At 44.8% G+C, this 20,653-nt stretch overlaps 8 protein-coding genes across 8 annotated transcripts; 3 read left to right on the top strand and 5 right to left on the bottom strand.

Annotated features, from left to right (window-relative positions):
- Positions 1-62: 62 nt before the first annotated feature.
- On the bottom strand, positions 63-3,077 carry I203_105972 (uncharacterized protein; the record flags this gene model as incomplete). The annotated part of the gene is made up of 8 exons (XM_019147744.1): positions 63-1,547; positions 1,609-1,842; positions 1,911-1,991; positions 2,059-2,127; positions 2,191-2,283; positions 2,364-2,468; positions 2,624-2,719; positions 2,814-3,077. 8 exons carry the CDS (start codon positions 3,075-3,077, stop codon positions 63-65), a joined length of 2,427 nt encoding a protein of 808 aa, XP_019002662.1.
- Positions 3,078-3,827: 750 nt separating this feature from the next.
- I203_105971 (uncharacterized protein) lies at positions 3,828-7,430 on the bottom strand (the record flags this gene model as incomplete). The annotated part of the gene is made up of 8 exons (XM_065517879.1): positions 3,828-4,024; positions 4,069-4,372; positions 4,423-4,509; positions 4,586-4,605; positions 4,664-4,690; positions 4,748-4,849; positions 4,912-6,531; positions 6,593-7,430. The coding sequence occupies 8 exons, from the start codon at positions 7,428-7,430 to the stop codon at positions 3,828-3,830; spliced, it is 3,195 nt and encodes a 1,064-aa protein (XP_065373183.1).
- A 1,040-nt stretch (positions 7,431-8,470) lies between these two features.
- On the top strand, positions 8,471-9,685 carry I203_105970 (uncharacterized protein; the record flags this gene model as incomplete). The annotated part of the gene is made up of 3 exons (XM_019147742.1): positions 8,471-8,746; positions 8,872-9,096; positions 9,266-9,685. The coding sequence occupies 3 exons, from the start codon at positions 8,471-8,473 to the stop codon at positions 9,683-9,685; spliced, it is 921 nt and encodes a 306-aa protein (XP_019002660.1).
- A 255-nt stretch (positions 9,686-9,940) lies between these two features.
- I203_105969 (mitochondrial division protein 1) lies at positions 9,941-12,651 on the bottom strand (the record flags this gene model as incomplete). Its single annotated transcript, XM_019147741.1, has 6 exons — positions 9,941-10,195; positions 10,266-10,375; positions 10,448-11,339; positions 11,421-11,717; positions 11,823-12,406; positions 12,480-12,651. 6 exons carry the CDS (start codon positions 12,649-12,651, stop codon positions 9,941-9,943), a joined length of 2,310 nt encoding a protein of 769 aa, XP_019002659.1.
- A 387-nt stretch (positions 12,652-13,038) lies between these two features.
- I203_105968 (uncharacterized protein) lies at positions 13,039-14,323 on the top strand (the record flags this gene model as incomplete). Its single annotated transcript, XM_019147740.1, has 5 exons — positions 13,039-13,210; positions 13,299-13,459; positions 13,523-13,599; positions 13,694-13,853; positions 13,985-14,323. 5 exons carry the CDS (start codon positions 13,039-13,041, stop codon positions 14,321-14,323), a joined length of 909 nt encoding a protein of 302 aa, XP_019002658.1.
- A 297-nt stretch (positions 14,324-14,620) lies between these two features.
- Positions 14,621-16,817, bottom strand: I203_105967 (uncharacterized protein; the record flags this gene model as incomplete). Its single annotated transcript, XM_019147739.1, has 8 exons — positions 14,621-14,679; positions 14,739-15,265; positions 15,328-15,554; positions 15,654-15,781; positions 15,851-15,875; positions 15,937-16,222; positions 16,317-16,498; positions 16,575-16,817. 8 exons carry the CDS (start codon positions 16,815-16,817, stop codon positions 14,621-14,623), a joined length of 1,677 nt encoding a protein of 558 aa, XP_019002657.1.
- A 345-nt stretch (positions 16,818-17,162) lies between these two features.
- I203_105966 (uncharacterized protein) lies at positions 17,163-19,015 on the top strand (the record flags this gene model as incomplete). The annotated part of the gene is made up of 13 exons (XM_019147738.1): positions 17,163-17,299; positions 17,362-17,371; positions 17,447-17,456; positions 17,520-17,542; positions 17,606-17,612; positions 17,676-17,743; positions 17,808-17,884; positions 17,935-18,057; positions 18,141-18,340; positions 18,426-18,548; positions 18,622-18,651; positions 18,714-18,841; positions 18,923-19,015. The coding sequence occupies 13 exons, from the start codon at positions 17,163-17,165 to the stop codon at positions 19,013-19,015; spliced, it is 1,029 nt and encodes a 342-aa protein (XP_019002656.1).
- Positions 19,016-19,288: 273 nt separating this feature from the next.
- On the bottom strand, positions 19,289-20,605 carry I203_105965 (uncharacterized protein; the record flags this gene model as incomplete). Its single annotated transcript, XM_065517878.1, has 8 exons — positions 19,289-19,396; positions 19,479-19,564; positions 19,670-19,805; positions 19,877-19,909; positions 19,994-20,024; positions 20,116-20,203; positions 20,283-20,409; positions 20,504-20,605. The coding sequence occupies 8 exons, from the start codon at positions 20,603-20,605 to the stop codon at positions 19,289-19,291; spliced, it is 711 nt and encodes a 236-aa protein (XP_065373182.1).
- Positions 20,606-20,653: the final 48 nt, after the last annotated feature.

Here is a 20,653-nt window from a genome sequence, read left to right as displayed (position 1 = left end):
CATCATGAAGAATGTCCTGCCCAGCGGTAAAGTATCATTCAAAATACTTCTTATCCCTTCGCTCACCAACCTCCATACAGATCCTCTTCAGCTCCACCAGCACTGACCAGCCTATTCCTCTCTTCCGCTTCCCTCCTACTAGCCTCCCATGGACTTTCCTTTATTATCCTACCTCCCATGCTCCTATTACCAGAAGACATCGGTGTAATAGTTGACCATTCACTCTCGAACATAGGTTGGAGGGATGCCTGAGGTGGAGCTTTGGATCTGGATGATGAAGAAGAACTTGAATCTCTTCTTTCGTTCCTACTGATAGCATAACCGTAAACTTCCCTTTGGGAAGGTGTAAGGTAAGTTTGTCTCCTGGTATTGCAGCTTCTTTCACTTCGCTTATTTCTATGTCTCGAGCTAGTACTTTTACTACTACTACTGCTTTCCGAGTACGATTTTGGCTTTGGTCTGTTCCCATTGCTCGTCGCACCTAGATCCAAGGAGAACATCTGTCGATCATGCGAGTTTGCGATGGTGTATACCTCCTGTGATGCTGCCCATGCATCATCCTCTTCCTCAAGTACCAGGCTTTCATTCAAGGAGCTTGAACTGTCTCCAGAGAGGGTCAAAGGTGGAGTAGAATCGAGTGAAAGCGGTGGTGATTCAAGTGAAGTCGTTTTGTTCTGCGGCGAGAGAGTTAGAGCGAATGAGGGTACATGACATTCGATCCCACCAATTACTTCCGGTGAATCGTCTTCGTATTTCTCGTTGTCTCCAACATCCATTTCAGGCGGCGGATACTCGCTGATCTTGTGAGCCGATGCAAGCGCAGCTTTGGCATAGGGTGTGAGGTTGATCTGGGAGGGGACTGGTTGAATGACTGGTCTCGGTGAGATCGTGTGGAGTGATTGAGCAGAGCTGACCACTTGAGAAAAGATTTTGTTGGTTTCCCGCACTTGAATAATATCGTCTGTAACGATAGCTTTGGCGGAATTTGTGCTGTCTTCGGCTGGTCCGAGTGGGTTTGCTTCTACAGGGCCTGAGTTCGGTTCGATTGTCTTGATGGTACCAGTAATTTCATTATCATAGGATTGACTCTTTTTATCTTGCTTTAAATCGGTATGTTGAGCGTCAATATCAGAAATCTGTTTCGGAGCTGAAAGTCCTTCCATCGGAGTATCGATGTCTTCCGGATCGATCGATTCCATATCGTTCGTTTCGGACTCTGACGCAACTCTCTGAAAGTCCAGAACGACGTCAGTCGAGTTGGTTTCCTCGCTTGAGGTAGAAGCGGTATCATGGGAAGAATCAGGCTCAGGTGTAAGTCTAGCTTGCGGTGTCCAGACTTCTTCTTTCATTGCATCTGATCTCTTTTCATTCAGAGTGAAGCTTGGCATGCCCCATACCGTGAGGTTTCCTTCGACAGCAAGATCATCAGGGGACGAAGCAGTGACGGAAGGGGAAGGTGAAGATGAAGGTTTGGCGGTCGAACCAAGAGGTGGAAAATCATCTGCTTCGTAAATCCTGCCACCGTGTACCAAAGGTGTAGCTTTGTGCTATCAAGCAAACATAGTCAGCTGAGGATCGTTTACGATCAATCACGCCTGTCAAGCTCACCGCTTCTAGTTCCTGAGGTCGTCCAAAAACCATATTACATTCCTCACACTCGTAGTAATTTTGGATAGTATGAGTAGGGAAGGTCTGGACTTGGTGCTGCGGGCGATTTTGTTGAGGAGTGAAGGGAAGTGTTTGAAGGGACGGATGAATCAGATGATGTCCTTTGATAAGTCCTAACATTGTATCAATGTGAAGGGGATCAGGTGATCTGGCATGGTGGAATTGTCGATAGTGCTGTCGTTGCAGGGCACATGCGATTGTCAGTGATCAGGACCAGGACCGTATCATTCACTCATACTTACAAACTGCGCTTCTTGAGCATGTCGGAATCGGATCAAGCATTCTGGACAAAAGATTGACCACGGATGAAAATTGACTTTATGCTATGTCCAATATGATCCATAACGTCAGCTTTATGAAACCAATGATGACTTAGCTGACATGACTTACCATATCTAAAGCGGTGACATTAGGAAGTCCTTCTGAACACACTTCGCAGACGACGACAGAGTGATTCAACTACTCATACATACGCATTACTATGAGCTCAGGCAGACAACGAGGGTCAGTAGATAAGCTCACCTCGGGGATCAACGATCGTACATTGCGAGGGATCTGATTTCTCGATGATGAAGACATGATGGTGGTAGTTGCTGAATGAAGTGCGACCTGATGCTGCAGTGACAGAAGATAGACATAGTTGTTTTAGCTTCATGCAGATGTCGAATATGTTGCTAGGGGCATGATTAACTTACCTGTTGAAGGGCGAGTGAATCAACGAAATATCTCTGACAAGGCGCACACCAATGACCATCTTTTCGTTTTCTGCTGTTATTGGTGACAAGATATGGTGGTTTTCGCTATGTGTGGTAATCCCCAAGAGATCAATATCCTCAATGATGAGATGAGACGAATAGAGAGGAAAGATCCTGTAAGAATTGGTTTTAGGTTCATAAAGGAGTACGAGCGTGTATGGTGATTGAACCGTGTATGTGAAAGCAGAGCTTAAACTTACATCCGGAACCGAACGATCCAAATGAGGGGGTCTAGGTCGATTGGAATAATCTTTCCTGTTACCAGTGACTAACGATCTTTCCGAGTAAGGCTTTGACTAGTCATAGAATGTCAGAAAGAGATTATGCATATCGAGTCATGAAAGGAAAAAACCGTAAAGGGTCTGATGTAGGCAGGGGACTTGTACTTACTCGGTCATTCCACCCTTCACCATCGGAACCACCTACATAAATAGGTTCTTGTTCATGTTCGACGTCTCTGTCAGAGGATTCATTCCCACGAATATCCTCTGATACTCCATCACCCCCATCACCTAGTACTTCTGGGTAACTCGAATTCAAATGATATTTCTTACCACAAGAACAATCACATTCGCACCTCCCTCTATCATCTTCACCCACCAGGGGAGCTTCGACAAGTATCAAAAGCAATAAAAGGGTGATCTCCACTATCATCTTGAGTCCCTCTCACTTCTGCTGGCAAAAGCGGAGTCGATCAAGTCAGTCCTTCAGCGGAAAGAAGAATCGACCGATCAACTTCGGCTTCAGCTTCAGCTTCAACTTGTTTTGACCGACCAAGATACCAAGATCGTATACCAACCAAGAGCAGGCCGTGCCAAAAGGTAGCGAATTAGAACATCGAACAGAGAGGAAATACGACGGTCTCGACCAGTGGGATGTGAACTGTTTCTGATCGAGGTGAAAATCAAGTTGAGTGATTCAACTGTTCAATGTAGAGTGATAACTATGGTGCGCAATTGTCAAAAACACCAAAAAAAGTCAAAAACACGGACCCAAGCGCATGGTATCATGTTCCGGCGGTAAGTATACTTGATGGTAAACAGCGGTTGATTCTACAGTCTTAGCTTGCGATATGTATACTACTGGACACTGCAGTGCACATGCATGTATGAAACATTGGGATGATTGACAGACAACTGTTGCATGATCATGATGAAGGCGTTGATAGATATATACAAGATACATAATTATCATTCTGCGATGTTGAGTATCGCAATGACATTTGTTGGGTGGCTTTGGCGGGAAAAAGCCATCTAGTTCTTGCGATGTTGGGCTGATTATATCGTCAATTGCGTTGAGATCGATTGAGTTTCATGGCAATGAAGTAAAAAGAGAGGAATGAAGCAACAAATAAGAACAGAAAATGAGATCAAAGAAAGAAAGGATCATACTCCTCTCATATCATCATATAGTGTGCTCGAGGATTTGCCCAACTTTCTTCATCAGTGCTATCATTCCTTGATCTGGCTCCAAATTGACAGGACCATTTCTTCGCAGTTCCTCTTGAGCTTCGATGAAGGCTTTTCTAATCTTGACATTATCATTGTATTGACCGCCTTGACTTAACAAAACTTGACCGATATATTCCACCAGATCGTCGTCTATAGCATATATCAGCTCCCCCATCTTCCAACCTTGTACTTGCCAGTTGGTATGATCCCTTTATCCAGATGCAGATCTTTACATGTCCTGTCGGCGCATGTCCCACCGCCCATCTCAGCTTGACAAGCTACCATAGACGGGTTGGCCTGTAAAAGTCGAGTCAGTATGATTGAGTTTAGCAATCGTCGATCAATATGGCCAAAAAGCCTCTCAGTATCGATCAAATGAGGCGAATCGTGCTGTGATGATGTGGTATCGATTTGAATAAAAGGCAAGAGCGATGGATCAACGGTCGTGTTGTTGAGTTGAGGGTACCGATTTAACAAAGGTTGATAATCGGTGAATGTCTATGACAAGAACTTAGTATGGTTCGCCTGACGATCCCGCTTCAACGCACAGAAATCGACGCTTGGCTAGGTACATTGGGGACTGTCTTCTGATCGTTCGTTTGTATGACTGAGGGTGAGATTGATCGAAGGCGTCGCTGGATGGTAGACAGCATAAGTAAGCGAGGTCGGAGGTACGAAACTTGTTGTTGACTTGATAGCACCGATCCGCACCTTATCATCAACAGGCTCGACTGGAATCCCTTGAGGTTCTGTCCGAGGTAAGCGGTTTCCTTTCACTTGATGACTCACCTTCAGAGGCCATTTCGCGATTTTCTCCTACTAGAAATTCGGTCAGTATCGCAAGTGATGTCAGTCGGCACGTCGGTCACCAACCCTTGATAGACTCAGGTACAGGATCGATATCCATAGCCTCGACCTCAGCTTCGGCTTGGACCAGCTCCTTAGTCAATTGCTGGACATCAGCGGGGATAGGTGCTGTCAACGATGACTCGCTTTCAGCATGACAACCCATTCCGACGAAAGACCGCATGACTCACATATACTGCCATTCTCTCCCTCAGCCGGTTGTAGAGCATTTCGCACTACCTGCGAAGCAGTATCTTGACTCGAAGTCTTCTCCATAGGCGTACAGCCCGTAGGAGTATCGTCTCCTTTCTTCCTCCTAGCTGCCATTCGAGCTGCAATCTGCTCTTTCAGTTTTCTGATACTAGCCTCTTTCTCTTCTAACATCCTTTGTCTCTCGATGATATCGACGTCACCAGTAGGAGTAAAAATGACGTTTGACGTAGGCGTATCCTCATCATCCGAAGAGTCAGAGTCGGAATCATCCAGATGGAGTAAGAGTCGCTGAGCACGTTGATTTGCTCCGAAAGGTTTACGCTTGGCTGGAGGTAAGCTTCGTGTAGGGAGTGAGGTAGCTTTATTCTCATTCAGATCTTCAGCATGCATTCGTTTGATACCTCGTGGTGGCCGAATGGGTAGTGGTGCTGAACCAATGAGTGGTGGAATGACCGGTTCTGAGATAGATGAATCAATAAGAGGGGGTATAATTTCACCTTCTTCGGGTTCATCTAAATCCATCTGTTCTTCTTCGTCCTCGTCGGGTTCAGGCCCAAGTTCAGCTTCAGATTCATTCGGTTTATCTTCGATCGCGGCAGCAGCAGCTTCCAGGACTTCCTTCTCGATACTTGCCATTTGCTCTTCGATCGACCTTCGGAATTCGATAGCTTGATCTTCGGCTACAGTTGTGGATTCTGCGGAGACTTCAACCTCTGTGATTGACTGCGTCGATGATATCGGTCTTGGTACAGCCGCCCGACGACGTCGCATACTCTCCATCGCTTTCCGTCTGCTTTCTAATAAGGTATTTTGAAGAGTTTGTTCAGCGGTGAGTGGTGGTGGGGCGGGAGGCGGGGGTGCTGTAGGTTCAGGTGGGACATCTGCTTGTACCATAGCTTTGACGATGGGAGGTGGCGAGAATGGCGGGGTAAGTGGGATAGTATCGAGAACAGAGAATGGATTGGATGTACCCAGTCTTGCTGCCGATGGAAGAAGTTTGGGCTGAGATGGTTGAGCAGGGTGAGTTGCTGCATCGTCATAGTTGAGAATGACATCCGATCCAACTGCCAATATACCGTCTCTCTGTTTCTTCTTTGATCGATGCGTAGGCTCAGTAGGGATGCTGGAGTAAGAGAAAGGTTGTGAGGGAGGTCTTGATGGTTGACCAGGTTTATAGCTTTCGATTCTAACGGGTTGAGTGGGCTTGAATGTTGCTGTGGGTGCGTTTCCATTTTGGGTTTTGTTCATTCTTTCTATGGGATTATGAAGGTTAGAATCATTTGAATCGTCACTTTTGACCCTTTCCAACCCTGGTATTCCGCTCTGATTCACTGTTACCACTTCCACCTCAGGACTAGGTGATTTATTTTCAGGATCTGGAGGGGGCAGCGATGGAGCTTCACTATCTGCTCTGGGTTGTTCTCTCATTTCTAGCCATAAAGCTTTTCTTTTCTTGGTACCATCGACTATCTCTTGACAGACTTTCATGACGTATTCGGGAGAAGCACCACGTTGAACCAAAGTGTCTGGCGAGACACCCTCGGAAATCAGGTTACGAATGATATCGATATATTGTTCGACTTCTTCAGGTGACATGTCTATATCGTGATAGATGCATGAGTCACACAGATCAAGTGAAGAAAGTGACAATCCACTTACTAGCGGCTGCTGGAGCAACGGTATCGTTCAACTCCAAAGATACTTCTGCTTCCTCCTCTTCCCTCTCCTTTTCCTTCCCTTTCCCTTTACCTTGAACCGCAGGCGGTGCGATATTTGGGAGTATCGATGAAGGAGATGATGATGCTGATTGTTGATCGTACTGGCGATATGGAGTTTGATTGTACGGTGAATACTGTCTTCTCTGAGCGTTCATCTCAGCCTTAGCTCGTCTCTCCATCTTCTTCCTTTGGGTTTTGCTCAAGGGACGATTGTGGGTATTTGGGGGAGTGAACGGTGGTGCTATGCGATTCTGTAAATCTTGTCTGCGAGGATGTGGTTGTATCGCCCGCTGCGGGGGAGACGGAGGTATAACGGGACGGGGAAAGACTGTCGACGGTGGAGGAGCTGGTTGCTGTGACACCGATCTCCTTGGTTCAGGTATAGCATTAATCTCGACCACTTCGTCATCACTGATTTCCCCTTCTTCCTTTTCCTCTACTACTATAGGTTTCTGCTTGGTCCCTGCGCGGGGTGATGTAGACGATTTTCCATTCGTCGTGAATAGGGCAGAAGGTCGTGAGCTTGGACCGGCTTCAGGCATCGAAGAACGATTTCCCTCGTAGGGTTGCTGACCAAGGTTGCAATTCGAAGTGGGGTCAATTATGTTAGAATTCTGACCGAGGGTAGCAGAAGGTTGTGATGAGTTGACCTTTGGACTGAGCTCTGACCTCGAATCAGCGTGAGTCGAGGAAGAGGTCTGAGCAGGGAAAGGAAGAGGGTTAGGGTCCATCGATGACGATTGGTCGGTCCGAGGGACTTGTGCGGGGTTGGCACTCATCGTTGACGAAGCTGACCCCATGTAGAATGGGCCTCCTGTTGGGATCTGCTGATAAGTTACTATTGTCGCTCTTTATACGAGGAGCGATGATCGGAAGCTGCCATGAGTTGTGTCTGACCGCTTTGAAGGGTATCTTCGGCAGATAGAAGAGGAACTCTCGCGTGATTGAAGTTGAGGTAAGTTGTCCCAGCGAGCGGTAGCTGATGTTTGATGAGATGATCTATGAACAGTGGTATGTCGATATGGTATGAAAGGGGGAGGATAAAGGAAGATTGAAGAATGAGCATGAAGATATATGAGTACGAGTACATATAGGTTGAATGATCTGAATGAGGAGGGTCAATGCATACGAGATGGTTGAAGTTCAAACACAAATGGCGACGGAATCAAATGTCAACTCACACACTCAAGTTAGTTGTGGCACAATCACCAGCGAGCTGGCAAGGGTTGAAGAGGCGTATCGGGATACTTGTAAGCTTGGAAAGGGAGTCTAGTCATAAGGCATGAAGGCCCTGCACGGTGGAGCAGGAGTTGTCAAGTGACTGTGATTAAACTTGAAGCGCCCACACATCCGTCTCACACGAGTCCGAGTAATGAGATGCCGATGCCTCAAATCTCCACAAGGCCGAGGCCGCTTCATGGTTTTTGTGAAAGGAAATCGAAAACTGAACTGATAGTGTATAGATGGACATCCAGATGTCAGATGTCGGGGTAAGCAGCAGCTTTCTCCGACGACGTCGGTGGTCTGACTGGAGGATAGAGCAAGAGTTAGATCCTGAAAACTAGCTCGGAAGTTTCAGCGAAAGCGACCTTCGATCCTGTTGTCGGAGACGAAGCTTACCTTATTCACATCAAAAGAGTAATCATATACTGATTTGAGTGGCAAAGGGAGATCTTAGCAAAGCATGTACATATACCTCTTTCTATCTTGTTCTTGGAAAAAGTGGGTTATTTTATCTGCTAGGATACCAGGCCGTTTAATTGTAGTTGAATAGAACTAACCGCAAATCACAAATCCACCAATCCGATACGGTACAATGATGTCCAATACTAGCGATTCACATCTATCTTTCAATCCCCCTAAACCCATCATCAATGGCAATGCAAAGAATATCAAGGGATCAACGTCTAGTATACGTCTGACGGATCCGAGAAGCGGTTCTGAAGAGGGGACAAACGAATTCTTGAATCTATATCAGCGAGATAAAATACCAAAAACTCTTCATGCCAATACACCAATGAATCTATACGATATAAATTTCGTATTTCCATTCCACACTTTGAGAACTGACCATGGAAAGCTAGAGCCATTCGTAGTGAGTTTGCAATCTCTACTTGTAACAAGATTCCTGTCAGCCAGGTTTGTACTGAAATCATGTGTCCTGAATTGACTGACAATTCCCATGCCTTAATTGCCAATATGTACTTTAAATCGGTGTAGCCATCAAAACACCTTTCAGGATTTTTGAGACTCCCTCCCTCCTCATGGATGCACTTCGGTGAACTAGGTCCATATACCGAAGAAACTGCTCTAGAAGATATCGAAAGTTTCAGGATCGATCCGAGATGTCTTCTATTAGCGGTTATAGATTTACAAGTCGAGAGGAAAGGGAAAGATGGGTTCGCAGGTGTTTATGGGTTGATAGAAGTGAATGATGAGTTTATGGTGAGTCAATGGACCATACTGTCTTTCTCCATCTCTTCTCTTCTTTCTCACTGCTGCGTGCGGTGTGGACATTGTTGTTTTTCATTTTCCCTTGACACCTTCTTTCTGTATTGGCTGAAATGTGGTATATTACTGATTACTGTACATTCCCTTTCGGATCCTACCGTAGCACGCGATATTCGGTCTCAGCAACGTTCTCCCCATCTATCAAAACACGCACATAAACACCCACTCAATGTACCTTATCCTCCAATATCTATTCGAAGACCTCAACTTGATTAGAGTACAATACGATGCTGTCACGCATAATACCCCGTCAATCAATTCAGCTAAGAGATTCGGGTTCAAGGAAGAAGGAATTTGTAGGAATTTCAATGGGTTAGTACCCCAGTATCAGAAAATAAACTCTAAAGAAAGGGAGAGAAAGAGCAAGTCTCAGGATATGTGGGTGGCTAGTATGACCGATCACGATTGGTTTAGTAATGTCAAAGATGATTTGGAGAGGAAGATCGAAAGACCTGCAGTGGACACGTGTAAGATGATATATGGAGAAGGGACAGGATATGATGAGGTTAATGGCCATATGTAATTGAAGCTATGGCTTGGAGTTGCATTAATGATGCTCATATCGGTTGGAATGTCAGCTATCCTCGTATCAGGTCATGATTCAGCATTAATCAGTGCCAACATTAGTCATACAATGACCTGAACGTTCAGATCTGAACATGCATTGATTGAAACCTCGATGAAATGTTTATTGATCCGGACCTTGGGCTGTACATATGAATGTCAATGCTGTCTAACCTACCACCTCACCCAGCTTTATCGCTGTACCGCACACCGATTACATCGCCCACACTTTCGCCGCTCCATCTCTTCCTCCAGAGACCAGATACTTATCGATAAACCTCATCTTCTCAACAGGTTTGATATGTCCATTCGTGACCAATCTAGAATGTTGATGTGTCGTCCTATTATAATTCTCCAATCCATTCTCACCCGTACAGGCGATAACCTTCCTACTGTCGAATTGTAAGGCTGTAACAGGATATTCATATCTATGTACTTCGGAAGCTTGACCCATTCGCAAGTCCCAAATCTATGTCGAGAGTGAGGACATAAGCTCAATGGTCTATACGGAGTACGAAAGCAGAGCTGGCAAAACTCACTCGAATGGTCTTGTCTAAACTACCTGTGACGATATTCATCTCGTCGAATTGGAGACATGTCACTGGTGCAGTGTGTCCAGCCAGTGTTCGATGTGCCTGACCGGTCCTCACTGTATCACATCCACATGATCAGACTCACCACCATTCAACGTCGGTTCATCGGAACAAGAAAGCAAACTCACTATCCCACATTCTCACTCCGCCATCACCACTCCCACTTGCCAAAGCGTATCCCCAGAATTGTACACCACCTACGAAATCTTGATACATCTCCCACGATCCATCCGCGTACGGTGGGGTGGGTACGGCAAATTGATTTCCAGCTACAGCACTAAGCAAACTCGCACCTGACATTCCAACGAGGGATGCACCAGGTGATGGGAGGATATCCTCGTAATGTATTGATCCGAAGGACGTCGAAGATCGATGTCGTAATTTTGGTGCTGGAGCAGGGGTAGGAGCAGGAGCAGGTGGAGGGTTGGATATTGCCCATAGAATGTCCATCGTCAGAACACATTGACCAGTAGCTACATCCCATTGTCTTATCGTCTTATCCGATGATCCAGTGACCAAACATCCATCTTCATAGTATATTGCAGTCACACTCTTGCTATGCCCTTCTAAAGTCCTTACACACGGACTAGCAATATCAACCCGGGTTGCTTGAGTGATGTGACTTGGTCCTTCTTCCCAATCAAATTCATCTTTCTCTTTATCCAAATCTTCACCATCATCATCATGTTCGTCATGTAGTTTCTGATTCTGATTCGCTATTCTCTCCAACGGATCCTGTCTTGCTAATTCTTCCAATTGTGATTGTAATCTCTCTTCGTAATCTTCTACCATCCTCACATCCCATAATCTGATAGCACCATCTGAGCCACCAGTTAGACATAGAGTATCCTCGACCTGTAAAGCTTTGACTGTTCCAGTATGTCCTCGCAATTGACCAATTTCTTCTCCATCGCACAGATCCCATACCTTAACTACATCATCTTGTCCAGCAGTGACCAACATACCATACGGCTCGTTGAAATCTAATGCCGTTATAGGTCCAGTGTGTCCGTTGAGGGTCTATAAGATTATCAGATTATAGCATTCTATCAGCTTTAACTTTCCTAGCTCATACGCCTAAGGAACGAATAAATGACTCACCATGAACGCGACTCCTTTGGGTAACTCATCATGTTCAGAAGGCAGGAAAGCCGGTCCTTTCCTTCTTCTCGAGCTTTTCTTGGTCACGGCAGCAGCGGTCGAAGGTGGTAAAGCTCTTGTACCAGCAGCAGATTTGATAGCCGGTGAAGCCATCAATTCCTGTACACCTTCCAGCTCATCGTCTAGCTCTAGATCTTCTTCTTGTAGATGTAGCAGAGAGGTCTCAAGTCGCCGACGGATATCTTCTAAAGCGTCAATCTTGGCCGAGACTTCCAGTATCTCAGCGTGTATGAGGGACTATGGGTGATTTATGATAATACGCATCAGAGTACTTCGTACGCACAAACGAAAGGGCAAAGACATCAATCTTGATTGGATACAGAGAAAGATCATCCAACTCACCTGTCTTACATGTAAGTTCTCTTTATCCTGCTGAATTTCATCCGCCTGCTGAACCAAATCTTCCAAATGCAACTTCCCCTCCAAATGTCTACCTTCACTTATCCTTCTCGATTCTCTCTGTCTTCTCCTTCTTTTCGCTTTCCGACCAATATCCAGCTCTCCTTCGGGGCCTTCTTCTTCGTGATTAGTTAACAAACCTCTAGCTCTATCACCTAATTTCTTTAGGCCTAATTTCTCATTACCCAAATCCTGATCTATGATACCACCTCTTATCAATCTTCTGCGCTGTTTGGCGAGTTCAGATGAAGGTATAGTAGCTTTGAAACCTTTGATCAAACTTGGTTGATCACCTACTTCACCTTCTTCGGGTGGTGTAAGTGATAGAGAAGATAATTTATCTACCGCTTCTATTATTGCTAAAGAGGATGAAGTAGGTTTAACACCAACGTTACTTATTCCGTAGGGTAGAGAGGTGGGTAATCTCATCAATGAGCTAGGTCTAGAAGGTGGTTTACCAAGTGATCGAGATGGGCCGTAGGTACTGGCTGCATTGAGGAAACGGGGTTGCATCAATGATGGTGCGACTGGGTAGAGCAGAACAGCACGGGATGACGTGTCAGCGAAGCGTTGTCTTCATAGCATATAGAGTCAACTCACGATCGGAGAGAATCCTCGTACTTTCCGAACGACGATGTTCCGATTGGAATGATCCCATCAATACTTCCTTGGCGATTGACAAGGTCCCGTTGATTGATGACATGTAAGGTGAGGAGATTGGATCTAAAGCCTGGCGAAGGGGTTTATCGTGATCATCGTGAGATGAGGGCATGATGCCAATGTGCTAAGCACCTTTGGTGTTTGTAGCAGTACAGTCTCGGTCACGCTGAAGAGGTTGCTGGGTATGCTAAGGTGATGAGCGGTGTAGCGATGTGATCGATAGGAGTGAAGAGAGTGAAGAGATGGGTGTGAGTATGTGAGTATCTTTCCAATGAGCCAAATGACCTCAGCGGCGAATTGAGCTCGTGGTAGGTTGTAACCGGATAATTTGGCTGCATACATGAGATTCGAAAATCCTCTTTTGTACAGACATTCATCGATACATCCATCTTTCAGCTAGCGCGACTGGATATCTAGCATATCATCAATACTCAGCATCCACCTATACACACCCAGATCGAATCATAGAACAAATCCTGAGAAAGAGAAAAGGTGTATCATGGCCCTAGTGACGATCTCCGGCTTCCCATGTTCAGGCAAGACCACCCGAGCCAAACAGCTAAAAGAGTATTTTGAATCTCGGTTATCTTCACCAGAGTACGATGGACCAGAATTGACAGTGGTCATAGTGGATGATGATATCTCGCATGTCCCCAGATCAAGCTATGATAGTGAGCTTGACCACGTTACATTAAATTGAATAGTGAAGTCGAAAGAAGAAAACAAAGCTGATATTGACTGTCTTGTGTTGTGGTTTAGCTAGCGCATTGGAAAAACCAGCTCGAGCAAGTCTGTTTTCCAATGTCAGTCGATCATTAGGTTCAGATACGATTACGATAGTGGACTCAGCGAATTATATAAAAGGATATAGGTATCAGATGTATTGTGCTGCTAGAGAAGCTAGAGTGAGGGTAGCTACGGTGAGTCTCTTTCCTATCGAGAAGCAACACGACTGAAGCTCATTTTTGGATACCGCCTGATAGATACACGTTGTAGCTCCTCCAGATAAATGTGGAGGATGGCATGAAAAACGGGGCGAATGCTCTTACAAACCTGCAACGTGAGTTGAGGAGCGATTATTACTTGCTCTCCATCAGTTCACTTCTAGAACTTAACATGATATCGATATAGATAATGATATTTGGATAATCTAGCTTCGATAACCTTATCATGAGATATGAAGAACCCTCGTCAATGGTACGATGGGATTCACCGTTGTTTACTATCCCATGGGACGAACAGCCGCCGTTCGAAGATATTTGGAATGCGATATTGAAAGGCGATAAGAAACCACCTCCGGCAGCTGTGTTACAGGTAAGTCCTAAAAATTTAGTGCCTTGTTCCGTTTCAAGTCCAATACTACCAACAACCTCTATCTAACCATCAAACATCAATGTTGAATCCGTTTTGTCGCAGCTGACTTTCTTCATTGGATTATTGAACAGAGAAATAAACCCCCTCCCAACACTCTACAAACCCTGACGAAGACCACCCAATTCATCGTCACTTCGCTCTTATCTCACATATCTTCTTTACCAGGTACATCCACCTACCCCATCCCTTCCCCACCTGCTCCCCAACCTAACAGCAAGGGACCGTTGGTCTTGCATCTACCGTCTAGGAAATTGACGTTGTCCGAGATGCAGAGGTTGAAGAGGCAGTTTGAAGGTGTTCAAGTGAAAGCTCAGCAGAGTGGTGGGTTGGCTGCATCGGGCAATTGGACGGAAGAGGAGGTAGCAGTGGGGTTCGTCAGGTTCCTAGAAGAGATTTGGGATACTGCTTAGGTGCTGGAGCTTTAATACTCACCGAACGAAAAAGAACATATAGAGAATACTATAGATTTATAGAAGCTTGTCTGCATCATATACAATAGGTGTGATCAGGTCAAGTTCACTTCCTGATACTTCCTATGACCATCGCATAGCTATGAGTGATGCATAAAATAACAAACATTATGACAAAGAATAGATCAGGGGTATAAATATGCTTGCTGGGTATTCGGCTGATAATGCTTGGTATGATCCTACCCATCTATCTTTCTATATGATACACTTTGTTCCGCCTAACTATCTTTAAAACAATTAACGATTGAATCTAAATCCTAATCTCGATTCCGCATAATACTGTCGTCTCTTTTCCACTGAACATCTCCATCAGCTATACCATGTGTATAGATATTCATATCGAACGTAGACTTACAAGTTTCCAGATTCTCAAAAGCTTCATTTAGGTTTCTCTGCTTGACCACCGAACCACCATAATCAGGATGAGCTTTGAAACTCTCATCATTCCTATGAGACGAAATCAGAGCATCTATATATTCTCTCTTTTCAGCTTTGAGGAAATCTTTAGGTGGATCTCGGATTCCCAATACGTTATAATACCCTTTAGGATCTGGTAAGAAAGTTTTTATCTTTGACATATATTCTTCTTCAGGTGTCAATTTCATCGATCTTTTGACGTTGTTCAACCTTATTTCAGCTTGATCCCTATAATGTAGCGTCCTCCGTCTCTGGGTGTTATTCCCACTATACTGCCTTGTAAGTCTTTCCCTCTCCTCCTTCGTGCTAGTAGAAGTAGTCGTAGTAGTAGACGATTCGGCAGTTTTAGGTTTGGAGTTACGAGGGTTGAACAGTGAGGTCTTCGATGCAGTTTGGGTTTGTTTGATTGGGAATCTCGGTTCAGGAGGGAGTGGTAGACCTTTGAGGGCAGCTTTGTTATATTCACTAACACAGTCTCAAGCAGTCAGCATGTATTCGGGAGCCGGCCCATTTCAATTTAGACTCACTCTAAAGTCTGTGCATTGCCATCTCTGGCATGTCCAAATTCAGGTAATATCCTCTCATTCTCCCACATTGAAGGTGTCATCGAACCTCTATTCCACATACCGTCGAATAACGCTTTGACGAGTTCTTGGATCTTCGATGGCGGGTTGAACGCTGCATTGACAATTTCCGGTTCGGACATCTCATCCGGGGCTGTCCATCTTCTATGATGGTGTCCTATCCTGGTATGCTGTATGATGATGAACCAAAATTGTTAGCGAATCTATCCCCCTACACATTGGGTGACAAGCGGTGATGAGAGAGGTATATCCAGAGTCAAGCGACTCACCAAGTACGGAATGAGAGTACGGAAACCTCCATGCTTCCAATCAAGACGGAAAGTGTTGTTGTTCATCATTGGCATTTGACCATCCATCACTCCGAATCCTCTATACAGCCCCACTCTGTACATCAGACCTACCAGCGATAATAATCAACATTAGTCTCTGGTATTCCTGGACTTTGTGATGATTAAGATACACTCACGATACACTGGAATAGCATATACTCTCTGAAAAGGTATCAAGTGAGTTACAGTAACAAGTAAATCCCGGTCATCTTTAGCAACTTACAATACCATAAGGAACAAACGCCTCGTAAAATTGCGTCTCCTCACTCCCCTGTAACATGATTATCCTCTCTTCTTTCCCTTTCAGATCGGGAGGTCCATAAGCGAATTTCGGAGCTGTATGTGGGTTCCATATTTCATGCATGAACGGATCCAATATCTGACTTAAGGGATGACTGTATATCGAAGGTGATTCGCTAGGTAGAAAATCCAGTGAACCACCTGATTGTTTGTAGAGCATTGACATTTTCTCTGTGCTTAATCTTATACTCCATGGTATGTAGATCCCACTATACATCACAAGGGACGTCAGCACCAGAGCTGGAACTTTGAACAATACGATTCAATTTGATCATGAATTGATGATGTAAAATAAAAACGTACCTCGCCCAATGATCCTTAGGTACAGCAGTAATAGCCATCCCAATATCGCTATAATATCTAAAATCCGGGCCTGATTCTACTGAACCTGTAGGTGATTCCCACTGGATCGAACTCTTCTGATCACATAGTAAGTGCACTTGCCAAAATGGCAATAGGAATGGTTCGATCGAGTGAGCATCTCTCTAACACAGTGATGGACACATGATAAGCACTATCTTCTCAATATTCCACAGGCAGTAGGGCTAAGATGATATTTACCCAGAATGACCTAGCTACAGCTAATCTACCAGACTCCAAAGTTCGATCTAACATGTATAAAGGATGCTCGAATCGTATCCTCCTATAGGGATCTTGATCTACCAACGCATCGTCCAAGGTCAGAGTGGTACTGTACGAATGGGTCGATCGATTCTGGTTTTGGTTCTGACGAAAGACCTGTTTTCGAGACAACAATCGTCGAAGGGGGGCTGCCCGTATCTGAGAGAAAGGTGTCGACAGCATAACACTGGAATATGCTAGGCCGCAACAGCGGCTGCGGTGTTGAAATCTATACGAAGTGGACTTGTTTTCTATCGATTGTATGTAGCGAAAGAACAACAAAAAACAAAAAACCAAGATGACATCTTCTTGATTTGGTTTATCCGGGATCGAGCGAACAAAGACCACGGGTTGCGCACGTGTCGCTCTTGTCCCTAGCTACGATCACCTCCACCTCGGACTAACCATACCGTACCTACCGATCAGATCAAATGAAATTGAGAGGAAATCAACGAAAAACGACTCTTATATGCGTGCATCTGGTCCATCTCTATTTCCTCACTTGCCCAGCATTCACCGCTCGCAGAGATGACAAGCAGAAAGGGGAAGACACCTGAAGAAGTATCAGATCCAGATATAGTGGACGATATACAGGATACCGAGCGAGCAGGGAAGGAGAATGGACATTCACCTTTCATAGGTTTCGCTGCTGGGATATGTTCCGGGTGAGTTCCAATGTTCCCCATTAAGCAATCGACTGCTGAGCCTCCTCGATTCACACTGTAAGATGGACCAAGGTAAGCTCTTCCAGCTAAACCATTCGTTGCAAGGAGAGGACGACCATAGCTGATCAGCCATAACATCATGATTAGCTTGTAGTCGGTGAGCATGGTTTGTTACCGGAAGACCGGAGATTAGTTAGTCGCTAATCTACACTCTGAGCAGGACACCCATTTGATACCATAAAAGTGAGCAGCTAAATGACGGTCCTGAGTCAAAGATCTGATGAAGCTGACCGCCTCTTGTTATAGACACGACGTAAGCATATTTGTAGGGGTACAACCTCATAACGCTAGCTAAAACCACAATGAAATCAAATAGTACAGTGTACACCGACGGGGACATTTAATGGCGCATGGGATTGTTTCACCAAGACGATAAGTAAAGAGGTAAGTCGTACATCAATCTCATTCAGTTGTATCATGTCACTCATGGCTGTTGTGTGTCTTATAGGGCCCTCGAGCTTTGTATAAGGGCGCAAGCGTACCGGCGGTATCATGGGGAATAACAGATTCGATATTGATGGGGAGGTGTGTACATTCGTTTGGACCTGATGAAGATCGTACTGATGAATGTCTAGTCTACATAACTATCGAGCAATCTTACTGCGGCATGGCTTCACCGAGCGAACACCTAAAAAGGATGGTGAGAGATTATCGTTACTGGGACATAGTGTAGCAGGTCTGTTTGCAGGATGGACCAAGTGAGTATGACACCACCCTTCAATTGGTCAGCTGTAGATAACGTAAACAAGGTATCAGCTGACCATGTCGTTATGGTGAATAGCGCCTCAATCGCCCATCCTACAGAAGTGATCAAATGTAAACTTCAACTTCAACTTGTCCAGCCTGAACATGTACCCAAACAATTCAGCGGACCGTTCGACGTCGTTCGTCAAACAGTAGCCGAGCAGGGTATAACAGGAATGTGGAGGGGTCTGGGTGCAAGTTTCATATATAGAAGTTGTTTTGCAGCAATGTTTGGAGGTAAGTTGCTTCGGTTGTCGTTACTACCATTGATTACCATAGAGTACCAGCTGATTTTCAAATCTTGCATTGATTGATTGATCAGGTTTCGAGATTTTTAATCGATTATTCAAATCCTTTGACGGGACGAAATATGAAATGTCGACTGAATTAGCAAATTTCCTAGCGGGTGGTATGGCAAGTAACATGTATTGGTTCACTGCGTTGCGTAGGTTGAGTTTCACAATTGTATATTTCAGGATGCACAGATGACTGATAGTACTATGATGTCTTGCATATAGCTTTGGACAATATAAAAAATAGGATAATGGGTAAGTCAGCTTTCATTTTACGCCTCTAGTCAACCAAACAGCTGATCATTATGGTATTTCAGTCGATTCCATCAAGAATCCCAGATACAAGGGAGTGTTCGATGCATATCGTCAAGTCTGGCGAGAAACGTATAATCCGTCCAAGGGGTTCAGCTGGAACTCTGTAGCGAGGGTGAAGAATTTCTACAAGGTGAGCTACCATCTGCAATTTTTTTCTTTCGAGGAGGCATCATACAAGGGTGGCTCGCTAACGTAGTGATATCCCATATAGGGATTCGTTCCAGTTGTTCTGAGGGCGTTCCCAACCAACGCTGCTGCTCTGGCGGTATGGGAAGGAGTGATGAGATGGTCTAACGCAACATGACGAAGGGAATCTGTTTTTCTGTTTTCTGCGCATCAAATAGGACGGAAGGGATAGACTATGTTGTAGCGGAATACTAGATCATATAGAGGTGTAAAGTAAACCACTCATTATCTGTAATGTATAGATGCATAATGTCGGTATACTTCATATCGAAGGGTTGATGTCAATCTCAAAGACATCAAGGTGGTCATGCCGTATATACTGCTTGATGGGATGGGATGGTGAAGTAGTCATCAAGGCTTCCTGCTTCATTGCTCTGTCGACGGACATGTATTATTCCCTCCTTGGACCAACTTTTGAAATCACATAATTTCTGACATTTTTCTGTTCTTGTCCACCCACACCTTCGATCTCTTCCGGTACTTGGCCTTCTGAGTTTGACTACATTCATTAGGGATGGGCTCATCAGCTCGATTCAATTACGCTCTCAATCCTCGATCGAGTTCGTCGTGCAATTACTCACCCTCTCTCGATCCGCTCCTGCTTCTATCAACGTGACAGCTGCATCTCCATGTCCACTTTCGAATGCGAGATGTAATGGGGTATTCCCTAATAACATCAAAAAAGAGACGAGTCCAAATATCAGCTTCCAGACATTTATTGTTTCACTATTCAATAACGGGCTTCGATGGATTTCCACCGAGCCGAACTTACCTGCTCTATCAGCACCGTTCAACCTTGTTTTCGGTCTTCCTTCAGGAGGGTTCAACAACAAACTCAAGAAAGCATGATTACCAGTGGTGGCTGCTCGATGTAGTGGGAACTGGGATGCACGATCTTTGGCGTTTATCTGTTTGTTTTACAAGAGACATTCCATTAGCTTCACATGAGGACGGTCTATGTTATGTTAGTAAGACTTGCATCCGCTCCTCTTGATATAAGTAATCTACCAATCTGTTCGTACGTTCCCAGCCATTCATTTTATCAGCTACTTTCGTCTCATGCGGAAGAGTTTAGCTGATAGAAGGGTAAACGTACAGATACATTGCCTTTGGAAGCTGCATAATGTCTATTCAATCAATATCAGCTATCGCTCCTTCGAATCCACATGGATCGATGTGGAAGAGCTAACTAGCTTATCTGAGAGATTATAGACTTACAAAGCTGTTTGTCCCTTTTCATTTATCGCATCTACCTGAGCGCCAGCTTCCAGCAATTCTCTAACTACTTCAACTTGGTTTGACGCAGCTATTCCCTCAGGTAGTCAGCTTACTCCGAATCGTAGGTACTTCTCTTTGCACATCTGCGGGTGTGGAAGTATACTTACAAGCAATGATCAATGCCGTCCATCCCATCGAATCCCTACTCTCCAACTCCGGATGATAGCTCAATATCAACTGTAGAACATTCAAATTACCAGTCGTAGATGCCCAGTGTAATGGTGTCCTACCGTCCTGTAATCGGTCACAACGATACACTCAGGTCAGCTACAGTCCCAGGAGATACCTTATCGCATCTTCGTGCAGATCTATGGCTCGCCAAACTCACCTCGTCCTTCGAGTTGACCAATTTGGGATCTTCACTTAAAAGACTTCTTATTAGTCCAGGTTGTCCCTCCAAGGCAGCTTTATGTATACTGAATGATGACATGTTGGAAATCTCTGTCCCTGCTCTGTGTAATGATATTCAGCAAGATGT

The sequence above is a fragment of the Kwoniella mangroviensis genome (genome assembly GCF_000507465.2).
Source record: "Kwoniella mangroviensis CBS 8507 chromosome 1 map unlocalized Ctg02, whole genome shotgun sequence".
Taxonomy (NCBI): Eukaryota; Fungi; Basidiomycota; class Tremellomycetes; order Tremellales; family Cryptococcaceae; genus Kwoniella; species Kwoniella mangrovensis.
This window is presented reverse-complemented; position numbering and strand designations above follow the sequence as displayed.